This window comes from Cheilinus undulatus, linkage group 18 (genome assembly GCF_018320785.1).
Source record: "Cheilinus undulatus linkage group 18, ASM1832078v1, whole genome shotgun sequence".
Lineage (NCBI taxonomy): Eukaryota > Metazoa > Chordata > Actinopteri > Labriformes > Labridae > Cheilinus > Cheilinus undulatus.
Genome location: NC_054882.1, coordinates 13449226 through 13475125, shown reverse-complemented (window position 1 = coordinate 13475125; position 25900 = coordinate 13449226). Strand labels below are relative to the sequence as shown.

Sequence of the window (25900 nt, the reverse complement as noted above, 5' to 3'; positions counted from 1 at the left end):
GATTTATAGATTCAGCAGGTCCAAAAGTAAGTAATAGTTTCAGATTTTTCATACATTTTTTATTTCATTTTCACTTTTGTGTTCAACTTTAGTTTAGTTTTAATCAGTTTTTACTGCTTATTTGTTAGTGTTGTTTAGTCTATATTTTGCAAAAATGCTTCTTAGTTTAGTTTTTATTAGTTTCAGAGTGAGTGAATATTGTAATTTAAAAAAAAACATATTCAATTAGGCCACTCCTCAATTATTTATTTATTTAAAAGTCACATGCTATGCAAAATACACTTTTTCAGGCCTTTATAGCAAAAATGTGCCCCTGCCCTGTCCACAATCTCCCCAGGAATCAGACCCCCTTTCTCCACCTTTCAGAAAATGTGTGCTGAAACAAGCTGTTCTCAGATTTTCCCCTCATGGTGTCATGTGGGGAGTTACTACCGCCCCCAGGTTTGGTTGACCCTCCCCACTTCCAAGAAGGTCCCACCCTCCTCTCCTGATCCTCCTCTCAGCGACAGAGAGGATAAAAAAAAAGTTTGTAAATAGAGACTGCATGGCTAGGTGATGATTTTATGCACCTGTGGAAACAGGTCTGATAGATCCTATAATTAACAGGTGTGGAGGAATACTTCTGTCCATACAGTGCACCTGTTAAATAGTTTTAAAAGCTCTCAGCCTTTGATTTTTTAAGCCAAATTTGTGATGTTAATCTTCTGTCCTTCTTGCTTCTCTCTAAGAACAAATAAGGGCTATGAAAAAGCAGTAGCTTTAGTCGAACAACAGAGTAGCAAACCCTTAGTGTGTCATGGCAGACAGAATCACTGTCAATTTAACTATTATTAACAGCAGTATAAATAACCCACAAGGCTAAAAAGTATTCTGCCTACAGAATATTCTTTAGAACCAAACAGAAAAGTGTATTTTAGTCCTGTTCCACTAAATACAGAATAAAGATCAGAGGCATCTGTGTGCACTTCACCTCTGTTGTTGACTGGCAGGCTTTTGAAAGGACCTGGCAATGTTTTGACAGATGTCTGCTCTCCTCTTGTTGTTTCTCTGTGAAGCTCTAAGCTGTCAGTGTGAAAGGAAATGTCATATCAGAGCCAGTGCGAACCAGAAAAGGCAAAGAGGAGAGTGATGCAGGTGCAAAGTGTGAAATGAAAAATACCAGTTATTAGAAAACGCCCAAAGTGATTTCCTTCTTTTGCGTCAAAAATAAACTCAACATCATAATAGTGACGATGATGAATGTAGCAGGTTTTGGGGTGGAAACCTGATTTTAAAAGCAAAAGGTCTTGTGTGAAGATAAAATCCATTCCCTTCGCCTGCCACTTCAGATGAAACTCATTACAACGATTCATTCTTTGAACTGCAAATAAACCTCCTTTCATCTCCAGCTCTGCAACTTTCTCCGATTCAGGATGAGAAAACAATGAAAAAATAGGCCAAAAGTTACTGTTGTCTTCTGCCAGTGAGTTCATAGCAATGATTTAGAAATTATGGGTGATTATTAATATAATAAAAGCAACACAGGATACAAAGTGTAAAAGGTTTTTAGTTCTTCAGCAGATGAGCTGGTTTCCAGTGTTTTACCAGAATATCACTCTCCTACGAGATGATTACTGATGTGTGCATGAGATTACAGTAAAACTGTTATCTTTTCATCTTCTAATTTTTGAGTCTATATTTACTCGTCTACTCAGAGTCTTCAGTGCCAGACCTTGATCTCTCCAGCCCAGTCACAGGTGGCCGCAGTAGCAGGTAGAACGGGATGCTGGGACACGCACAAACACGGATGGCTGTGGGCTTGGAGAGTGTGCAGCGTTCGTGCGTTGTGGTAGTCGTAGAAGTGAGCAGAGCCAGTGGAGCTCCCTGAGGCTAGGATTGTTCCATCATGAGAGAATTCACACTGCACTGCGTATCCTTCCACCTAGAAAACACAGCAGATACATTAGCTATAATGCATTAACCTTTCACTGAAAACTGGATTAATGTACACATTATAAATATCAGCATAATAACTGGTTGTGATACAGCTGATTACAGACTGGTCTGCTTTAAAAAGCATATTTGCTAATTCAATAATCAGAAGAGCATGACAGATCTGAGCTTAAGAAGTGAAAGAGCAATGCAGCCTCTTCCTCATTATAACCAACTGGATGGCCCTGAGCACCACACTTAACCTCCAACTGTGTCAGTGGATTTGTTCTGATGAGACTGTGGTTAAACGGAGCACCTGAAGGGCTAAAAGAATACAACTGTGGATTAGAGCTAAAATATCATGGGTTTTCACTGAATCCACAAGGATTCAACGGTGGGCGATCAAATGCTATACAGAGTGAGGTGGTTGTCGTAGGATGAAAAATTTTCAACATTTTTATTGCATTTCAACTCATGAAAAAGAATTGAAGCTCTGATTAAAACTTCAGTCATGACATGCTGCATCATTACTGTTTTCTCTCTTTCTGCATCTCCCTTGTCTCCCTTTTTGCCTCTCCCTCGTCTCTCTTTCTGCATCTCCCTCGTTTTTGCTTTCTGTATTTTCCTCGTCTCTCTATCTGCATCTTCCTGTTTTCTTTCTGCATCTCCCTTGTCTCTCTTTCTGCATCTCCTTTGTCTCTCTGCATCTCCCTTGTTTTTGCTTTCTGCATTTTCCTCATCTCTCTGTCTGTATCTTCCTGTTTTCTCCTTTGCATCTGTTTTCTTTTTCTGTCTCTCTCTTCTCCTTTTCTGCATCTTCCTCATCTCTCTTTCTGCATCTCCCTCATTTTGCTGTCCGCATTTTCCTTCTCTATTTCTGCATCTTGCCCATCTCTCTTTCTGCATCTCCCTTGTTTTCTCCTTCTGCATCTCCCTCATACCTCTTCTGCACCTCCCTCATCTTTCTTTCTGCATCTCTCTCTCTTCTCTTTGTAAAAGTCCCTAATCTCTCTTTTTGCATTTTCCTTGTCTCTTTCTGCAGCTCCCTCATTTCTCTTTTTGCATTTTCCTTTTCTCTTTCTGCTTCTCCCTCATCAGTCTTTCTGCATATTCTTCATTTTTGCTTTCTGCATTTTCCTTGTCTCTCTATCTGCATCTCACTCATCTCTCTTTCTGCATCACCCTCATTTTCTCCTTCTGCATCTCCCTCATATCTCTTCTGCATTGCCCTCCTTTCTTTCTGCATCTCCCTCTCTTCTCTTTCTACAAGTCCCTCGTCTCTCTTTTTGCATCTCCCAGTTTTCTCTTTTTCTATATTTCACTCCCCCAGTTTTGGAGTGACCTGGTCAAAATCTGGACTGCCAAGGATAGCTTTTCAGACTTTTTCACACAGGGCCAGATAGGTTTGGATGGCTTTTTCCCTTGATAAATGAAAACATCAAAAAAACTGACTTTTGTATTTAATCAGGTTATCTCTGTCTAATATCAAAACTAGTTGGATGATTTGAAACATGTGTTACAAATATGCAAAAAAATAAGAAATCAGGAAGAGGGCAAAAGCCTTTCACAGCACTGTACAGAATACATAAGTTTTATATCAAGTTGAACTTTGAAAAATAACTGTTTTGTTTCCAAGTGTTTTTGATAACAATAGTCGGCCTTCTAAAAAAGGGGCTCTTTCTATGAGGCTACAGTAAAACACTGTACTTCACAGTAACCATTTCTCTACACAGTGACTGTTTTCTTAGACATCTGCTCTATTTGAAGTGTTTCTCTCCATGCAGTAAAGAAAACATCAGAAAGGTTCAGGTATGTAATGTCCTTGTGTTTGCTGGAACATTCTGTTCTCTCCTGTATTGTTGTTTTCTGTGTTGTTGATTTGACCGTTGCGTTTTGAACCTCAGGGCCAAAGAAATGGAAATATAGAGGACCTGGGATGTAAGCAACCTGTTATTTTTCTGTCCTTTTCTTAAATCAACAAGCAAGTGTGGCAGATCAGAATGATTCCTGTGATATTAGACATTCATGTTGTGCTCTCATTAACTCCCACAGTGGAAATATTGTATTGTGGTTTGTGTGTTTGTTTGGGGATGGGGGGTGCCTGAAGAGGAAACACTGCAGGCTATGGATCTACTTTGTGTTGGTTAGTATTCAAAGAGCATTTCCCCTTTGTGTATAGGTTTATTTCACTGCCTTTGTGTGCATGTTGAAGTTGGTTGTGTGAGTGTACATTCTGTATTGATGAGGCCTGTGTAACCCCTCCAACGCGGCCTACCCCTGGGGCCACAGTCGTTAATGACCTTGTGTCCTTCGTACCGCCGCCTCTTGTTCATTCTGTAGGGCTGCTGCGAGGAGAACATCGCCATGTAGTTCCCATTGGTCTGGGCTATGAAAGATTCCTCCACTGGGTGGAGAGCGAGGCTCGGGCACGTGTACCGCTCCTGGTGGCCAAATGAGAGGAGGGTAACAAATTCAGAGGGGAAATTAATTAATTATGTGACCTTTTCTTTCTGTTACTGATGATGTTTGCTGCATGTCAACTAGACCAAGAGATTTATAAGTGCCATATTCACATGTGCAGCAGGTGGACGATGCCACAGGAGGATTTTCATATTTTATGATTATTACACATAAAACATGCTATTTCAGTTATACCATCTATCTTTGCCTGCATACTTCAGTATGAAGAATCTATAAGACCTCTTAAACTTCCATTACTTTACAGTACAAGCTTGATTTAAGAACAAAAAAACTGATTCAGTGGTGAATGTTTATTCATCATGAAAGCACCCAGCACCAGCTCACTCTTCCAAATTAAATAAATAGTTTCAACATTTTGCTGATTAGAGGGGCTGGTATTCAGGTTCACACACAGGTTTTATCTTGCATCTTACATGGTAGATCTGGTTGGAGACCTTGGCTGTGGTCTGGTAGTCCCACGCGATGAGGGTGCGGTCTGCAGAGTCCCTGCTCACACAGTCAGAGCTTGTTATAAAATCTACACCACCTCTGAGAAACAGGATGTCCAAGGTCTGCTGGATCCCTGCTTTGTACATTTTTACCACCTGGAAACACATGCCCACACAGACACAGAAACACAATACAAGAAGCATTAAGGAATTAAGCCCTGCCAAATGCAAAAGCATAAAGGACATTTTCTCAGTCACCTTATATAGAAAAAGTCACTGTTTAAAAATATAAAAAACTTTTAAAATAATACTACATTGAAACATTTAATAAAGATTTAAGTATTAGAGAATAGGGGTGCACAATATGACTGGCATGATAACAGCATCTACAGCTATTAGATTGAAAAGTAAATTATCAGAATCAGCAGCCATGATAGGCTGCAAACATCAGCCTATATCAGTTGTAAATAATGGCCGATGACCTGTAGATATTGACCTATATTGGCTGTAAAAATCGGCCAACATCAGCTGTAAATATGGGCCAACATTCATCATAAATATCAGCCATAAATATAAGTCTCAGCCTACATTGGTTGTAAATATCTGTCTAGATTCGCTGTAAATATTAACTTATATTGGCTTTAAAAATCTGCTCATATCAGCTGTATTAGCCTTTGGTGGCTGCAAATATCAGCATTAATAAGCAGTAAATAAAAGTAAAAAAATCTGGAATTATCAGCCTAAATCAGTTGAAAAAATCAACAAAAAGGGGTTGTTAATATTGACTTATTTAAGCTGTAAATATTAGCCTACATTTGCTGTAAATGTAAGCCTATATTTGCTGTAAATATCAGCCTAAATATTCTGTAAATATCAACCTATATGTGCTGTAAATATCAGCCTATATTTGCTGTAATTATCAGCCTACAATTGCTAAAAATATCAGTCTATATTCGCTGTAAATATCAGCCAATTTTGCTGTAAATATCAGCCAATTTTTACTGTAAATATTAGCCTATATTTGCTGAAAATATTAGCCTATATTTGCTGTAAATATCAATCTATATTTGTTGTGAATATCAGCCTACATTTGCTGTTAATATCAGCCTATATTCGCTGAAAATATTAGCCTATATTTGCTATTAATATCAGCCTATATTTGCAGAAAATATTAGCCTATATTTGCTGTTAATTTCAGCCTATATTTGCTTCTAATATCAGCCTATATTTTCTGAAAATATTAGCCTATATTTGCTGTTAATATCAGCCTTGATTTGCTGTAAATATCAGCCTACATTTGCTGTAAATATCAGCCTATATTTTTTGCTGTAAATATCAGCCTATATCTGCTGTAAATATCAGGCTATTTGCTTTCAATATGAGCCGATAGTGGCTGTCATGCCACTATGCCTCTCAGCTAATAAAAGCAAGGATTCCAGGTTTGGCAGAGTGCAGAGAATATACATATAGGATTTGACACCAGATTCAGGCAAAGAGATTAAATGTTTTTGACTACTAATTTTGATTTCATTAATTTTTATGGACTAAGATGTTTTTAGTTTTCACTGACTAAAACAATAGACAGTAGAAATGATAAAAATTTGCGTAAAACTAAAGAAAATTTTTCCTTAAGACTAAGACCAAAAATAGCTGTCAAAATTAACATGGGCTTACAGAGCCAATCCAAAACAGTTAAAGTTTTAAAAACAACCTTACAGATACTAAGTGCTGCAGAAAAGTGCTCTGAAACTGACGATGAAAAAAGGTACTGTTTATGCACAGAGTTCCTAAAACTTTAAAAGTTTACCCCCCCAGACACTGAAAAACAAAGCAAAAAGTAAACTCTAGCCCTAAATAAAGTTTGCACAACTAAGATTAGGATCATTAGGGAGCTATAGTAAAGACAGCAGCTTCATTCCACTGGCAAATTAACCTTTAGCCCCTAACAGCTACACTGACTGCTCTCGTTCTGATTTGTAACTGCGACCAAACTTTTAACACTGACTTTGAGTTTGAAAATAATTGACCAATCTTTTGCATCCAGAACAACCTAATGAGTCTATATGGAAAGACTTCAGACTGGTGTGTTAATACTGTGCCTGTGGGTCTTGGCCTTTTTTATCTTGTGGAGTAATTTCACCCTGAAGCGAGAAACACACAGCCCAGGGCTACAGCTGACAGGCAGCCAGGAACCTGAGCATTAAAAGCCTATTTGCTGAGGTTTGGTGTACGCTCACTCTGAAACTAGTATTGACACCTAGTGGAAGAAGCAATCCCTGCTGTATTAAATGTGACACCCTGCAGGGAAAACCATTTAGTAAACCGTCGGGGAAATGTTACATTTGAGCCCTTTAGATTTTGAGGAAAAGAGCGCGATTATCATATGAAACAGTTCATTAAATTCAATAGCAATATTAGGCTGCAGCTTCAGTAGGATGATTTTTAAGTCAAATTAAAATATCTAAAGAAAATCTGCAGTATTACCTCTATGCATGCAGCAATATAAGCCTTTCATTGTAATAAAGCATGGGTCTGGTGCTTGAAGAAATCTAAACTACCTTGTTTGAACAAGTGTCAAACTGTCAGAGTGTAGGTGGGGGGTGGTTGTGGATGAGGAGCATGTGTTTTTACGCCTACCTGCCTTTAGATTTATAAAAGGTCAAACGGCAGCTGGTGAACCAGAGTTAATAAAAACGATAAATCTACTCTGAGGAGGTTAATAAGTTTGACCTTGCAGCTGCGGGAGTCCCAGGCTTTGACCACAGAACTATAACCTCCACACAGGAACACCTCAGGGTTGCTGGGATGCAGGACCACACACATCACCTTGAACTGGTTGTCAAGTTTTACCACCTGCTGTCCTGCAGAAAGGAAGGAATAACAAGGAGAGAAAGACACAAGATCAATGCTTCCTTCTTTTGTCCTTTCAATTCAAGGCTTCTAAACAGTTTCATGTTATGAGTTTTAATTTATTCCCTGACATATCAAAAAAATAAAAAACCTTTTGTCCCAACAGCATGCTGCTTTTACCTTAAATTATGTCTAACTACTGGCATTGCAACCAAAAATGTTATTGTTGAGGATTGATGTGGTTGTCTCTGTTTGTCTCCTTCTGAAGCTCCATCTATCCTCTCATACCTCAACACAGATTCTGCAGATAGCTGTTCATCATGAGTCTGGTTCTGCCCATGGTTTCTGCCTGTTCAACATGAGTCTGGTTCTGCCCATAGTTTCTGCCTGTTCAACATGAGTCTGGTTCTGCCCATAGTTTCTGCATGTTAAACTTGAGTCTGGTTCTGCCCATGGTTTCTGCCTGATCAACATGAGTCTAGTTCTGCCCAGAGTTTCTGCCTGTTCAACATGAGTCTGGTTCTGCCCATAGTTTCTGCATGTTCAACTTGAGTCTGGCTCTGCCCGTGGTTTCTGCCTATTCAACATAAGTCTGGCTCTGCCCATGGTTTCTGCCTATTCAACATAAGTCTGGCTCTGCCCATGGTTTCGGCCTGTTCAACATGAGTGTGGTTCTGCCCATAGTTTCTGCCTGTTCAACATGAGTCTGGTTCTGCTCATGGTTTCTGCCTGTTCCACATGAGTCTGGTTCCTACCGTGGTTTCTGCCTGTTCCACATGAGTCTGGTTCCTACCGTGGTTTCTGCCTGTTCAACATAAGTCTGGTTCTGCCAATTGTTTCTGCCTGTTCAACTTGGGTGTGGTCCTGCCCAGAGTTTCTGCCTGTTCAACGTGAGTCTGGTTCTGCCCATGGTTTCTGCCTGTTCAACATGAGTCTGGCTTTGCCCATGGTTTCTGCCTGTTCAACATGAGTCTGTTTCTTCCAATGGTTTCTGCCTGTTCAATATCAGTCTGGTTCTGCTCAGGGTTCCTGCTTATTAAAATGACTTAAAGGTTTCTGCCTGTTAGGCATGAGTCTGTTTCTTTTCAACACAAGTCTAAGTCTACTCAAAATGTCAAGATTTGTTAGATTTGCCTGTTTAACATGGGTCGGTTATGCTCCAGGTTTCTTCCTTTTTAACATTAGTATGGTTCTGTTTCAGAATTCTGCCCAGTTTAATTTGAGTTCAGTTTTGTTCCAGGTTTCTGTCCATTTTACATAAGTCTGGTCCTGCTCTGGGTTTTGTCTATTTAACAGGGGTCTTGTTTTTCTCCAGGTCTCTGCCTTTATGAAAATTAATCTGGTTAGTTAGCTTGAGGTTTCTACCTGTAATAAAGTAGTCTAGTTTTGTCTAGGTCTCTGCCTTTTTCACAAGAGTCTGGTTCCACTGCAAGTTTCTGCTTGTTCAACATGACTCTGGTTCTACTCCAGGTTTCTGTCCAGTCAACAGGATATTGGTTCTGCCTAAAGTTGTTGTCTGGTTCTACTTCAGGTTTCTACCTGATAAAGATCGTGCTCCTTGGCCCTGTAACGTTGTCTAATGTTGCTGAGTGGTAAATGCTCAGTGAATCTGTGGTAGGCCTAGGCAACTAACAGAGAGGATGATCCAGTCTTTCTTTTTCTTTGTGTCTAGAGAAACATTTGTCATAAATTGGCACTGCAAATATTGACAGACTGGTTGATTCATCTCTAACAACAGTTACAGTTTATCAGTGTCAACTGTGTGGGATATTTTCAAGTAGGTCTAGATCTACAGTACTCTGCAAGCCAGAGAAATTGTCAAGGAAAAACTTTGTGTGAGAATCGAATGCTTTTACAAAAGAACACAAAGGATAACTTTTGAGAAAACCGGCTTTGGCTCTGATTTGTAAAAACTGGCCTTTTTTTTCTTTATTTTCTAACATTTTTCAGACAAAATGATTTTTTGATTAACAGTTTATCTTCACATGAACCAGTCATCAGTAATTAAAATTTACTGTTTTTTCTCTGGTATCAAGAGCACTTTATCGGCTTCATACCACTTTTTTGCTGGCACATATCCACAAACTACTGAAGATGGTTTTGCAAACCACTTTCGGGTCCCGATCTACAGGTTGAGAGCCAGGCTCTGAACAGTGAAAGTGAGAACTGGGAGATAGAGAGGATTTCTTTGGCATAAACCCACTGCATACACTGGCGTAAGCACCCTGGTATTCCGCTGTAGCACCCATGGGTGGATCCACTTTTTTTGCAGCGTTGCAACCATAGCAATTAAACACTATGACTGTCCTCATTTATACTGTACACTTTTATGTAACTACAGGCATCAAAAGTGAAAACTGAAGCTCAGAGAAACATTGCTATAGATATAGTCCCCTCCAGTTGCAGCAATTTGAACTGTTACATTTAGAATTTTGCAGAATAGCGGTTACAGGCAAATGCAAATTTCAACTCATCATCCTGAATCTTTGGTCAAACTGGCCTTAACAAATCGAGACGACTTTAGTGAACAACTTTGGACTTTGTTGTTAATTCAATGGATTATTTTCCCATGCCCCTGGTAATATGCAAAGAAATCCAGAGCATGACCAGGGTTGTGTCAATCCTCAATCCTGCCTAATGGTGCCTTCAGGAGGACTTACTTGCCATTACATGCCTTACTTAAGCCGTTCCTGTGAGTTGTTTTTAGTTTGTGACAATTTTGTCGCCCCTTTGGACAATAAATGATCTCCAACTGTCAAAAATGTAAACAAAGGTGATTTTGTGGGGTTGTGTAAATCTACTTGTCCTGCTTGTATGTTGCAGCAGACTCTATACACATTAAAATATCTATAAGGAAAGATTCAGCCTTGCCCCTGATGGTCTTGGTTGCTTTCATATGTCACACAGAAACTACAATGTTAATTCATTATGCTTAATAACTGACTGAATTCTCCCCACAGTGGCTATAAAAAAAGATCCTTCATATGCAGAACAGATGTAGAAGATATAAAGCACTTCTTGAAAGCGCTGCTTTTATTTGTGATGCACCAAATACAGACACAGCTACGCTTCTAGGCTGCCTCTGCAGGTGGCTGCAGTGTTTTCATCAGAGTTTGTTGCAAACTCAGCTCTAAGAAACTTGTGTCCTGACCCCTGGCTGGTTTCTTTCCTCTCTGGGTCCCAGCTTTTCCCTGAGTCGCCAGAGCTGGCAGAGAAATCGCCTTACTGCTGTTTAATCTCTGGCAAGTTAGAAACACTCCTACTGATGCTACATCTGTCCGAAGCATAAAAATACACTCAGAATTGACATATTTTTATGATTTTAAGGACTTTTTCTAAACTAAGTGATTATAAATGGATTTTTCAGGATAAAAGGAGCTAAATGTGTTGCATGTTTTCTTAAAACTTTCATTTGAACAGAGAAGATGCCTTGGAATTGTTCAACTAACAAATAGGAACAAGTTGTTGTAGTTTGAGCTACATTGAAAGCTTGTTAGGACATGCTTTACTTCTCTAAATGTAAAATTTCTAGCTTCACTTTCCCTGAGATGCAAATTCAGCTGAAACCTTTCTTTCATTTTTGAAGTAAGCAGACTCTGAGGTTCCACTTAGCTTTCTGTGTAGTAAACATTGTGGATAATTAAATTGTGTGGTTTCCTTTGTTTTTAAAACCAGCCCTAGATCCAGTAAATCTGGCTCAAAGTCACCTCCAAATACAGTATTTCCAGCTCAGTGTGCAGGGATGGTTAAAGTAAAAGGATGAGAAGCTTTCTGTGATCATCTCTGGTCCTGATGTTGTTTGCAGGCTACATCTGTCACTTTCTGATCTTTCTGTCACTAAAAAAGCTTTCCCGCTCCAGACCACCCACTGCTTCTTAAAACATTTTGGATTTTTATCAGTCATAGCCCCAGAATAAATCAACATCTGTCATATCTGTCTCCTTCCCATCCTCTAATGATGGAACTGACCAGAAATCTGTCAGCTTGCACAGGTTGTTTTGTGGTAGGTTGCAGAGATATTTCCCAGAAATGTTCTCAGGCCCATCAAACACAAGTCTGTACATAAGGGGGGATAAGGGGGAGAGCTTTCTGGGGCCCAGCAAACAGAGGGGCCAACAGAGGTGAGAAAAATCATGGTTACTCTAAAGTTAAGGAGTGATAAAGATATAATGATGATATAACCTGAATAATAAGCACTAAAAAATTATTTTTATTTATTCAAAAATTGGCAAAACTATAGTGTAAAAATGGGCGGAAAGTGGCAAAATGGCAAAATACATAAAAATGTGCAAGAAAAATGCAAAACCATTACAAAGATGGTTATAATGTGGGAAAAAATGTGTTTAAAGAGCTTGAAAAGGTGGCCAAATTGAGCAAAATGGGGCAAAAATGGGTGAAAAGTGACAAAAAGAAGAGGCATAAATAGGCAATAAAGGGCAAAAATGGCTAAAATGTGTAAGAAAGTTGCAAAAATTGGTAAAAATGGCATAAATGGAGAAAACGTGGCAAAAAAAGGATGAAAAGACAAAAATCTGCAAAAAAAAATTGACAAAAAAATAGCAAAAGGTGAAAGAAGGCAAATAGTTCCAAATAGAGGGCAAAAAAAAATTCCAAAATTGGGCAAAATGGGGCAAAAAGTAGTGTCAATAATGTATGGAGAAAGTGGGGAAACAGGTTAAAAAGTAGCACAAGTAAATAATTCCAACATCATAACCAATAAAAGTTTGACTTTCTTTTCAGCTCCATGACCAGGTACTGTTTGGAGGACACCAGCACCAATAAAACTGATCATATATGATTGACATCATCAATAAATCACAGCTGGGAATGGCCCATTCTCTCAGTTTTCCATGCGCCCAGCCTATTCCTTGGATGGGCCTGATCAGACATATAAGTCTGATTTAAACATTCGTCAAGACAAAAAGATAATCTCAACTTTTAAGAGCAATGTGATGCAGGAGGAGAGGAAACAGAATATAAAAACATTGTTTTGGCTCGAGGCAGCTTTATCTAAATCAATTAAAAAATGTCATACTTAAAAAGAAAACAAAAACACTGAGGGGCTTAAATATAATTAAGCCTGACGGGGTGCTACCAAAAATTAGTTTCCTGGGATAACGATGAAGGCGGCTCCACGAGGAACAAAGCCAGACCGTGAGCCAGCAGCTCTGTCAAAGGCTATGCAAAGCAGAGCACCTCCGGGTTCAACGGCTTCTCATTAATTCATCGAACAAACAACAAAGACTTCATCACAAAACAGCGTAAGACCCAAAACAAAACTGCACTTCATTACACCAGTGTTGCAAAGTCTTCCTTTGCAGTATTTTTGGAAACAGGAATGAGTCAAAGCTGCAGAAACGGACCTTCACTCCCTTAATGGTGGACCGGCACGCTCCTGAGTTGCATTGATCCAAAGTTTTAACAGCCAATTTTGTCAGGCTCACACTTCCTGCTTAATTGGCTTACCCATGGCGATGTAAAAAAGATCTGTCATCGAGATTTTAAACTCATGTTTGGCAAGACGATGAGAAATCAACACTCTGCGCGTAATAAATAGGGCCTCGTCATGTTTTAATTAAGCAAGATTAATTAGCCTTCCTGAGAGGGGAGATAAGGGGAGACAGCAGTGATCCTTCCCTCCCTCACCGTAGTGTACTTTGTAGTCCTGAAAGGACCGCGATCACGTTGCAGAGCTGACACGCAGCGGATGACTACGAGTAGAGGACATTATGGATGATTGGGAGAGTGGGAATGAGCTCCTAAGAGCAAAGGGGAGCTGGGATGAAATAAAGAGTCTGCCTCATTACAGGGTCCACCAAAGCCAGGCGCTGTCACTGCAGCATAAGCAAAGGTTAGCAACACAGAATCCAGTTTTACTAAGCAGTATCCCCAAAGATACTCTGGAAATATGCTTAATAACCCATGTTTGCTGCTTGTTTGATGTTTTAAAGATGTTCCACATTTAAAGAAAGTGTTTTGCCCTGATAAACAGGAAGAGGAGGGAACTTGAAACTGCTGAATCCTGAGTCCATGAAGTTTTTTAAAAACTTTTTGTGTACTTTCTTGGACACTGAACACAGAGATTCAAGTCTTAAAGGGATGCTTTGGTATGACTGTGGGGTTGTATGAGGCACTTGTCAAAAATAAGTGTTTTAGCTACAGGAGATGTGGGTCCTTTAAGGAGAGACCAGCCAGCAAAGAAGCTAGGCTATACGGCTATGTAGACAGGGTCATTTGCTCTTGGGATGAGTGGTAATATGGTATCCTGGGGTATTTAAAAATAGCCGAGGTAATTCTTTAATTACTATCATGAAGACAGTGCTGTATAAAAAGCAAATGTTTATAATAAATGCTTTAACCCTTTGAGCCCTAATTTTTCCAACCATTTTGTATCTCCTGGACTTTCCTCTTAAAAAGCTTGTAAACATCAACCCTGTGGTGCACAGTCAAGCCCTAAGCATCATTTTCTTCAGGACAACCAGAGATTTAAGAATATGTGTGCTGCATTAATGTCACTGGAATTAAAAAAAAAAATTATGAAACTATAAATGTGCCATACCTATTCTCCCATCTCTTGGGGACCAAAAAGTGAAAAAGAATATTCACATTTTTACAAAAAAGTCTGTGCTTTTTCTAAATTGAATACACATGCACTGTTTGGCAAAGGATGACTTGACAAATGCCTGCCATTGGTTGTGACATCCATTTTGGGCACTAAGTATAGTGGCTAATGCTAAGCTAGGGGAAGAAACTACCCAAAATGGATTGAAAAAAAAAAGGATAAAAAGATGTTCAAAATCAGAGTCACTGGTGTGGATTTAACCTCTAATGACCCTGGAATATCACCCAAGTTCCAGACTCGCTAGAAAAGTCTCTGTAAGACCTACAAAGGCATGGATAGCATCATTAGAACGGTGCAACAGAAGGCTTCAGAGGAAAGAAAAGTAAGTGGCTATGATTTATGGTCCAAAAGTTTTACAACAATGGTCATGAGAGGGCTAATAATGTCTGTTCCTTTCCAGCAGCAGCACCACTGTGTGTGAAGATACTCTAAAAGTTCAATATCATTAAATCCTGTTAATGATGATCTGTCAAATAACTAGCCTGTAATACAAAGGACATGCTTTTTAGATGCGCAAGTATATGAGCGCATCACACTACGGCCATCCCAAAAGTCAAACTGTTAAATGTGAACTGCAGGTTGTAATATGATCTTTGGACAAAACTTCCTTTTGCCATGCTTGCACATGTATATCAGTCAGTGCTTGGTCCAACCTGCTTCTTGTATAATGTGGTCCTTTCACACCTGAGGTTTAAAGTGCTGTTGCTCTGAACAGTTTTGCAAATTTTAAGGTAAACTTTGCAGAAAAACAATACTGGGGGAAATGTACTATATGCTATATTATAAGAAATTTACACAAGAATTATTTTCACTAGAATCACAGAATGTTGATATCTAATTATGTTTTGCCTTAAATTTAAATGTGATTCCACCTTTGTGCCTATATCAGAGGTAGCTACAGAGGTAATACGGGGGTTTATGCGATCTGAGTGTGCATGTCTGATAGTGGAGCGCCACACTGGGACACCAATATTATACCTTTTCAGTATCATGCCTTATTATAAATGTGCTAATGTGTGTGGATATTCACTGTGAAAAAAGCTGGTACTATGGGATCCCTTTGACGAGGCAGGAAGTACGAGCCGAAACAAACTCCATTACAACTGCTGCTGTTGAGGGAAGCCTAGAAAAAAAGATATTAGCTTTGAAAATTAGTTGACCTTGTTTTATTAATTTTAGTCTGCCTGCTGTTTGTCAAGCATCCACACACAAACAAACCTCTCACACAAAGTCAAACCTAGCTATACTAAGACGGTGTTTATGCATTTTAATGGCACATTTACCTTGAAAAATCAAGGCTAGAGTCTTTTTGAGTGTTCAATTAGCATCCTGCCGTTACAAAAACAGCATAAATTAGAGTAAAAGTCAGCACAAGTGGGCTCCGGTTATCACTCCTGTTTTCCCACCGAAGGCTGCTGATACACACAAGTGTTGTTAACTCCACTTAATACTGCTGACATTCACTCATTAGAAAGTGTAATAAATGGAGATGAAAATATTTCCCCGAAAACACGTAAAGCATGTCTTGGAACACATCCCAACCTCTCTTTAATACTTATGGATGAAATTATCCCAGTTAAATATCAAACTTATAAATCTATCATTGACTTACTGTCATAGATGACCACTTTCACTTGTGCATTTTACAAATTTAGGAGTATAAGAGTCATCACAGAATGATCTAGGCCGTATCTTTAAAGGGATCTGTTGTTGAGAAGGTGATGTGGCTGGTTGCTTCTGTGAAGAGAAGCTTCCAAAGTAGGTCAAAATGCAGATATGTGTTCGCTGGTGGCACTACTGTGTGTGCAGCGCTGCATGCATCCTCCCTTGGTGTGCTGGGATTATTTAGTTTGTATATACTGCCACACTGTACTGGTTACATCCCAGAATGTATAAGGGATAGAATAAGCGACAGAAAATACCCTACAATCAACTGGACAGAAGATTGTACAGCTGTGTTTGTATGTTGCAGGTTTGACTAAAACTTTATAGGAAATATATTTCTCTAAGTATAATCTTAAAAGTCTCCTAATTATCATCAATGCCAACTAGGGATGAGACAAAATATAGATGCGGCAATATATTATTGTCCTTACCTATGAGATATATACATGAGCAAATTGCTGGCATAAAATCTTCAACACTGAATAATAAAAATAATTTGCATCATGCATCCCTATCTTGCAATATGCCAGCTACTGCAGAATTACCATACTGGGATAGCTTCATTTTTTACAAAAGTTCAGTGTAGTTTGACTTTCCACACCCAGACCTGATTACTTCACAAAGTGAAGTAGGCTGAAAGATCTCCAACACATCATGCTGCCATCTAAAGAAATTCAAGAACAGATGAGAAACAAAGCCATTGCCATCTAAAGGTAAAGGGTTACATAGACATTTCTCAGGCTTTTGGACTCAGTGAGAGCCATTACCCACAGACTGGGAAAACTTGGAACTGTGGTGAACCATCTCAAGAGTAGCCGGCCTACCAAAGTGACTCCAAGGGTGCGTGGACGAGTCATCCAGGAGGTCCCAAAAGAGCCCAGAACAACATCTAAAGACCTGCAGGCCTCACTTGACTGAGTTAAGGTCAGAGTTCATGACTCCACAACAAGAAAGATACTGAGAAAAAATGGCATCATGGGAGAGTTCCAAGGCAAAAAAACCACTGCTGACCAAAAAGAAGACAAAGGCTCGTCTCACATTTGACTAAAAACATCCTGATGAGACCCAAGACTTTTAGGAAAGTATTCTGCAGACCGACCAGAAAAAAGTTGAACTTTCTGCAACGTGTGCATCCCATTCAATCTGGAGCTAAACAAACACAGCATTTCCAATAAGAAGCTGACCTACAGTGTGATGGCTGGGGCTGCTTTGCTACAGGACCTGGACTTGGAACCATGGATTCTGCACTCTACCAGAAAATTCTAAAGGAGAATGTCCTGCCATCAGCTCATGACCTCAAGCTCAAGCACACTTGGGTTATGGAGCAGGACAATGATCCAAACACACCAGCAAGTCCACCTCTGAATGGACAAAAAAAAACTAAATGAAGATTTTGTATTGGCCTAGTCAAAGTCTGGACTTAGAGCTGATTGAGATGCTGTGGCATGACCTTAAACAGGCCATTCATGCTGGAAAACCCTCCAGTGTGGCTGAATTGAAACATTTCTGCAGAGAAGAGTGGGCCAACATTCCTCCACAGACATGAGAAAGACACTCACTGAAACCAGAAAGGGGGACAAATAGTACTGTATTTACTGTTGTGTAATTTTTAAAGCTTTCTTTTTTCCATGGGACAAACTCCACTCTCTATAACCCAGTGTGACTCATTATTTTGTCCTTGCACTTCTAACACAAACTCTAAATTGCTGTCTGTGTGACTGTGAGCAGAGTGTCAGTCTGACTCCAAGTGTCAGCCTTGTGATTGACTGGTGCACAGTGTCAGCTAGGATTGACTTTAGCCCTCAGTAGCCCTCCAAAGGATGAGCAGTATTAACTAATGTATAATCACTGGCACATGAGGTTTATTCCTTAAAAAAACACCCAACTGTAATAAGGTGAAACTCCATTTCCAACTTTGCCAAAGCTGCCAAGTCGTGCCGACTACATTTATCAAATATTCTGTTGCAAGGACAGAGCAAGGTGGAAGAGTGATACCAAAGCCCTCTCAGGTCCCAGCACTGTCTTCGTGTCTTATTGGGTTTTGCAGAGCAGGAACAATCTCCTTTCTTTAAGTGCCAGAAGGATCTGGGCAGAAAACTCAAGCTCTGCATACACATGCACACCAACGGGCATCATCAGCCTGTGGCAGCCTGCAGGTATTCAGGCATATTTTCCTCTGCCAATCAGCCTTTCCAAGGACAGCAAGAAAGAGCCGGACAACAGCCGCCACTTCACACTAATGCCCTCCAGATGAAATTCATTTATTCCACTCCCTGACTCCAGCCTCTCTCTGTTTCCTTTTCTCTGAATTTATTCTGCCTCTTTTCATTTCTTTCTCTCACATTCTCCCTCACCCCCCTCTGCATTACGCCTCTTAACCTGCTCTCCCTTCCCTATATCCTTCTCTCCTCCTGCTATTGCTATTCAGCTGTGACAGCCTGCCTGTGCATGCCCCGCTGGGAGTGGATATAAGATTGTACAAATTAAATTGGACACAGGAACAACAGCAAAGGTGGGCAGAGAAAATGGGCTTCTATGCATACAGCAATTTGAATGCATAGGCTCCTCTATTATTCCATTTCTCTTTAAACATACCAATTGGTGCAGCATTTGCTTAGGTTATCCCGAGGAGAAATACAGGGTCAGATGTCCCACAGGCTCTCGCTTTTCCTTAAAGTGCCGGCACATTCCTCTTTAGAGAGACTGAACAGAATGGATCTTGCTGCTTTACTTGTTCAGATTAAGAGGCTGTGCATTACTGTCAAGATCAGAAAGATCACATTCACCATCTGATGCAGCAATCCCTCAGTTTCCCATCACTCTTAGTGGGCCTTAATATGGACATATATGCTGCATGAATGTTGGAAGCTTTTCAAAAAGGTAATTTTCTTTATTAGTCTATGGTATAAATCCTCTAAGGCATACTGTAACAGTCTGTATCTAAATTAAGAATAAAATCATGAAGCTCAGCTCCTTCTGTTGATTCTTGAAAATGACTGACTGGTGTCAGTGCAGGATGCTAAGGTGTACAGTCTGATTAATGTTCTGCATTGATAGGTTAGTGTAGCCCTGTACCCACACAGTCGCCTGGCAAGCAGCCCCTTTAAAAATGTAAGCATATGCCAAACGAGCCCTGTGATTGGTCCACTGAGAAGCATCGTACTACTTGCGTTTACAACCTTATGGTATCGCTGCCAATCGTTCCCACATTCCATATCTTTCAATGTCTCTTCTCTTTTCTTCTATGCAAACTGACACCTTGTTGGCTTGCTGATTGGTCTTCTGACTGACCAATCAGAGAGCCCACTCTCATAGCAACTTCTAGTTCAACAAACTTTCTCCAGGGCCAAGTCTTTACAGTGCATAGCAGCACAATTATGTTCTTAATTTTGCTACTTTACAAACGTTTAAAAGGGGCTCTTGAGGTATCTGCAAATAATCCATCCATCCATTGATTTTCTACACGGCTTATCCCGTTCAGGGCATCGGGAGAGGGGCGGGGTACACCCTGGACTGGTTGCCAGTAGACCTCCCTGCACGGAAGTGCTTATGAAGGCGTAGACCCTGGCTAGGATGCAGATTGGCCACAGAAATACAAATGAGGCTTATGATGTTAAATTCCACAACAACTGTGCATAACTGGGTAAGAATTCCCAACTCCCAAATTAACATTTAGCTAAATTACATTTTTGTCATCTCATGCAGCCAAAGCAGTGCATCCCCCACATCTGCAGATTCCTCATCCTCAGATAAGACATTAAATGAATCCTCAAATAATAATAGTTATGAAAATAAACAGTAATAATGTTGGATGAGTTTTTACATGATTTCAAAGCTGGCAGTTTGAAGTCCTCCAGCCCCAAGGCCGGCTGCTGCAGGCTGCAGAAGAACAAGCCCAAAGTAAACATTTGTTTGTTTATGGTTGTGGTTTGTGACGTTTCCGGTGTAAGGTCACGGTGGCTGCTCCCGTGGTGATGTATCCATTATTGATCCCCTTCCTGGAGCTGCCTGTGTGTATAATGGGCTGGCCAAGCTATTATCCGTAGGCTTTATTGGCAGTATTGACAGACACGCTGAGAGGGGAAGTGCAAACGGCAGCAAGTCATCACAGCAATGCGTTGACCCTGGAGATGTTGTTGCCACAGGGGCTTCAAAACTATGTCTATTGTTTGTTGGCTTTCTCTGTTGAGGTATTTTTCTGCTCATATGAGCACTGGTGCATGGACAAAAATGCTAACTAGATTATTCTCAGTGACTTTTGAATATCCTAAATCAGAGCCAAAATCACTGCTTTTCTGCAGATTCTTACCGACAGAATTTCAGCCTTAGAGAAAGGTATTTACCAGTTTAATAATCATTTCAGAAGGAGGAAGTGATTTCCTAAACAATCCTGATTCAGAATGTCATCATGACTTTTCTTCAACTTTTCTCCTGTGCTTGCTGAATGTGCAATAATCCAGAGAGAAAAGGCATTTCCCAAAGCAAACCAAACTATTGATCTTTTCTTAATGTCACCTTCAGAATGCTTTGTGTGGTCAAACGAAAGAGCCAGCAAACACAATGATCCGGCAGATTTGGCTCAAAGTTAATTTTGCTGGAGGTGTACAAAGCGCCCATGAAACTTAATCTAGAGGATTTACTTCCCACCTATGTCTCTGTTTGTTTACACTGCAGGTTTTTAGGATTTCAGGAAAACAATGCAGCGAAGGAAAACGTCACTGCAAAGTGGTGAGGTTTTTGTTATTTGTATTATGCAAACTGCTTGGCACATTATGACAGAGTAATGGATTGCTTTTCTTTTAAAATTGGTGCGAACTTTTAAACGGAGCAACTTTATGAGCTGACACAGATAAAATGCAAATTCCAAAAGTGTCTGGACCTCAGTGGATTTTATGATACCACAGGCTTGAAGGAAATGCAGCTTGTTTCAGTTAAATAAGGGAAATGAAGGCTGCATTTCTTGTAAGAATATTTGAAATGGGATGGTTAACCATTTGTAATGTATTCACTTTAGAAATGTAGATTTCGAAGCTCTTTTCTGAAATGGGACACGACTATAGGGAGATAGAGGCACATTGGCTATTTATAGAATAGGTGTAGAACTAGGATTGGGTATCATATGAGTTTTTTCTTATATCAGTGCTAAATCAATACTTTTTAACAGTGCTGGTGCCTAAAGACTGGTATCAACAGTGTGATTTTGCTGCTTTCCCACCCCAAAGATGACAAATCATGGCCATAAATTTAGTCCTGGCTCTGCTGCTACAACTTACGTCAACCAACCAATAGAAACGCAGCCAAATAACACAATGATAAATGCAAAACTGCTGCCAACAAACAAATAAGTTAACATAAGAATGAAGACAATGCCAAAAAGTAGAAGTTCGTGGGATTTGTTGTAACTGTAACTTAAATCACTGTGGTAAAAGTCTCAATCCTTATACATATTTGCACTAATAAATTCATTAACTGTAACTTAAACCACTGTGGTAAAGGCCTCATTCCTTATGCATATTTGCACTTATTATTCTATTTACTGTAAATTAAATCACTGTGGCAAAGGCCTTACTTCATATGCATATTTGCACTAATAAATCTATTAACTGTAACTTAAATTAATGTGGTAAAGCATCACTTCTTATGCTAATTTCCACTAATAAATCTATTGACTGTGACTTAAATCACTGCAGCAAAAGCCTCACTCCTTATGCATATTTGCACTGATAAATCTAATAACTGTAACTTAAATCACTGTGGTAAAGCATCACTTTTAATGCATATTTGCTCTAATTTCACACTACACACTGTACTAATTTCTAGGCTAATTTAATTTCATTTATTTATCATTCTCAAATACTGCAAGCTCTCTGTGTAGAATACCCCACCTCATATGCACATTTGCACTAATCAGCTATCTTTCATTATCTTATCAATCCCATAAAAATCTGCCAACATGCTTGCATGTTTTAAACTCTGATCTAGGTCTACTCAGCATCCTTGCACTTTTTGCACATCTTGCAACCATACCATCAATGCACACTGAGTTATATAAACTTGAATAATGCCAACAGGAGCTTGTACGTATTTAAATCTTTATTTTTGATGCGTTTTCAGTTATACTCTTTTTTTATTTATGTTTAATACCTATACATTGAGATCAAAGCTAGTCAGACTTAATTTCCTTGCTGCATAAGCATACTTGGCCGATAAAACTGATTCAGCTTCTGAATGGAAGTAAATAATTCAGGAAATCTATAATATGGAAGAACTGACATTTATTTTGAGATATGCTACCAAAGAGCCACCAAGAGAAAAAATACTGGAAAAACTGGAAATCATATTGTAACCTGAAGTGATGTCTTTGTTCTGCTTTGGAACACTGTTTTGGTTCACAAGGGGATTTTTGGCTTTTAGGAATCTCAAAAACTATAACCTAAAACTATAAAAAGTTTATAAAAATGTGTTTAATATCTTAAACAGAGTTTCGTAAAGTGAATTTAATGCAGTTTAAATTCAACTATCTTGGTATTTTTTTTTCTGTGACACCATGTTCATCCGTATAGGTGTAACAGCTCACCCGTCTCCACGTCCGTGATCACAGCCATGTTGTCAAATGAGCCAGTGAGGAGGTGTTGCCCGCAGGGGGTCCAACAGGCATCTCGCACAGCTCCCAAATGGCAGCTGTAAACCCCTAGGCATCGCCCGCTCTCTGCAGCATCCCACACCTGCCAGACATGAGCATATCCAATCAAAGCCAAAGTCACAAACACAACTAGACTGCAGCAAGAAAAGTCATTTTACGCCTGTGCACACGCTCCAACACCTCTGTAAGAGGACTTTAGAAGCTCTGCACCCTCTCAACAGCTAAGAAAGATATAATCCAGGCCATGTGAATTTAATTGTAGCGAAACCAAACCGATTACTTAGTAAATTGCCGCTAGATAATTTGGTGTAATATGTATACAAATCAAGTCTATTAGTGTATCTTAACACAAAAACACACTTCATAATTATTTAATCAACCTAATTACCTTTAAGTGTGCCTATAAATCAATCCCCCTAGCTCTAACAGGTTTAATGGTTTTATATTGTCAAAGGTTTCAGTGATTATAAACAAAGCAGGAGAGGAAAGCACCCAGCAGTGTTCTGTTCTGCTGAGACTACCATGAAAAAAATCTAATGCTTTAAAATGTGATATTATGGTGTGAATAAAGGCTAGAAAGGCAGAGGAGCAAAGTATGACATTTACTTACAGTAGTCAAAGTCTTTTTTAAATCAGCACTTTTACTTCTCTACTCTTTTACCCAGAGTAACTGCCCTTTTAACTGGAGTACTATACTCTTGTACCTTTTTCCACCTCTTTTCACTCCACAAAAGCCCATACAGAGAGAATAATTCCTTATCACTACCTGCAACAGTTGTATTTTACTTCATTTAAAGGTGTGGCTTTACCTAAAAACCTAGTTGGAGATCCATATTCTCATGTTGTCATTGCCAACAAGGAAAGTTCATGCTTTAGCTGCTAAGTCTGGGCAATTAATTGACATTTAGATTAAATCAAAATACGTTCTTCAAATTCAAATGGTAGGAGTTGAAGTTTTGCAGCAGAGATTTTAAGCTATACATGTCATGCAAACATTGTCTCACAGCAAGAAGGTTCCTGGTTCGCATGCATGGGTTCTCTCTGGGTGTTTTCAGACAGACATGGTTCTGGTCCTGGCTCTGGCTCCATTCTGGAGACTCGGAACCTTGGTGCTTTCTGGCGAACCAGCCCATGTTCACACCAGTTTAAGCAAAACAAAAGTGGGAGTACATGATGGACATGTATCACCACGTTCAGTTCCAATTTTGTGCAAGTCTTTCATGCCGTCCCAGAACTCCTTCTTCAGTTTCTTGAGTTTATTAATCACTTGGTCTGGTGTTCAGGTGAACCCAGCCTTTCTCATCTTTTCTGCAAGTTCAGCATATAGCTACTCTTCTTTGTTCTACTCTCCAGCTTCACCTGGGATTCTGTCGATGCCCAAATCACAACCAAACATTTTGTCTCCTCACTAGACCACTTTTTCTTTTTTTCTTTCTCATCTTCACAACCTAGAATGAGATATGCCCCCTGATGATGTCACGGTTCCAAAGAAAGAAACAACTATTTTTGGTTCCAGTTGAGAACCAACTTTTGAGGCTCAGGACTAATTTCTTCCTGGTTTGAACACGCCAGCCAGTTCAAATTTAGGTTCAGAAACTGGAACGGCACAGAGCCCTGTCTGTCTTAAGGGTCTCTCTGGGTACTCCAGCTTCCTCCCACTACCAAAGACAGGCTCGTTAGGGTAACTGGTAACTCTTAACTGGCTGTGAGAGTGAGCATACCCGGTTGTTTTATCTCTAGAAGTCAGCCCTGTGATTGACCGGCAACCAGTCTCCCTGTCTCTTAGCCAAAGACAGCTGGGATAGGCTCCACCTCCCCACCCGACCCTGAACGGTGTGAAAACTGTTTGGATGAAGGGACTTCTTCCCTGAGTGCTTATCCTTTCTTTAGAGCACAAGTATCTTGCTTTTGTTTCCAGTCTCAAAAAGTTTGCAAAGAAATCCTACTTCTTTATTCAAAAATGAGAATAAAATAATAAGCTTCTTGACTTCAACACAGCAATTCACACTGCATCTGCAGTATGAGTCAAAATAATCACAGTCAGCAATTTCTTTTTAATTGTCCAGTCCTAGTAGTGATCATGATTGGTTAGAAGGCTGTTAGTTAAACAGAAGTCAGTTTCTGACCGTGATTGAAGTAGATTAATAAAGACATGCAATTCCTACTGATTCATGCATCATGATATACCATTCTAACATACAGGTCTCGCCTACAGTTGAATCTATCTTATATTGTATTGGTTAAGATGGAATGATTTATTGCTTGTGTATGCTGAAAGAGGAGGAACTTAAAAACATAACTGCATGTCAAATCACAAATGCAATATTGGAAAAAAACATGCAATTAGACTATTTTCCCAAATCGTTCAGTCCTAGTATCTACACAGTACTTAGAGTAAACTTTAACATAAATACATTTGACTTTTATTAGAGTAGATTTATAGACCAGCACTTTTACTTAAGTAAATTTAACCTGAGAAACTGTACTTTTACTTGAGTACAGTAGTCATGTACCTTCTCCATCCCTGCAGAAAGGAGACGGGGAAATATAAAGAACTGTTAATCTGTTGGGTTTGCAACAGATTAACAGGCTGCTTATTATTGCGACAAGCTTTTTATTTGTTTTTGTTAAAAAACTGAGAGACAGTTTAATTTTTTGATAAGGAATGGTAAAAGTCAAATTCTCCCAGAAGCTCTGCCTGAAATCTGGTGGGTGGTCTGGCACATTACACTAATGATGAAGACTTTTTTTGCATCTCCAGCAATGCCTCGGCCACAGAGGAACTTTGAAGTTCTGTGGGGCCCTGCAGATCCCTCTGTCTGTGTTTCATTATTAAAGATGACTCCTACATACTGCATTTCAAACACATGGGGAAGTTCTGTAGCATGCCTCCCACAGGAGGAGGCAGACAGAGGAGAGAGGGATGGACGAGGGAGAGAGTGACATATCAATACACTGGCGTTGGTTTAACAAACAGAATTTCAGAGATGCCTTCAGGCCTGGGAAGAAAGTGGAGAAAAAAAGAGACAGAGTGACACTTTAATTGCTAAAAACGTAATACTAGGGTGAACCATCTATTAAGAATATAGCTGTTTATTACACCACAGCCACTTCTCTGTTAGGTTTAGGAAACACTGCCATCTCAAGGTAACATGAGCGAGCATCTGTGCATCTACAGACACAAAACTTCACATTTTCACAGATTTCTGCAGAACAAGTCCAACAAAGTGGCATGTTTCCTTTAAGCCTTGTCTCCAATGAATACCAGCGTTAATGATATTCCTCCATAACAACTCCATT

The 25900-nt window shown here is 39.6% G+C and overlaps 1 protein-coding gene across 3 annotated transcripts in view; it reads right to left on the bottom strand.

Moving 5' to 3' along the window:
- Nucleotides 1–457: 457 nt before the first annotated feature.
- Nucleotides 458–25900, bottom strand: part of wdr25 (WD repeat domain 25) — a 31580-nt gene continuing 6137 nt past the window's right edge. The window contains exons 3-7 of one of the 3 annotated variants that reach the window (XM_041812137.1): nt 22535–22682; nt 7551–7681; nt 4806–4976; nt 4212–4352; nt 458–1921 (exon numbers count right to left, since the gene is read on the bottom strand). In XM_041812137.1, the coding sequence (XP_041668071.1) occupies nt 1700–1921; nt 4212–4352; nt 4806–4976; nt 7551–7681; nt 22535–22682 (813 nt within the window). In that variant the 3' untranslated portion in view covers nt 458–1699. Of the gene's footprint in view, nt 1922–4186; nt 4353–4805; nt 4977–7550; nt 7682–22534; nt 22683–25900 lie in introns of all 3 variants that reach the window. The other 2 variants (XM_041812139.1, XM_041812138.1) reach the window with 2 other exon arrangements.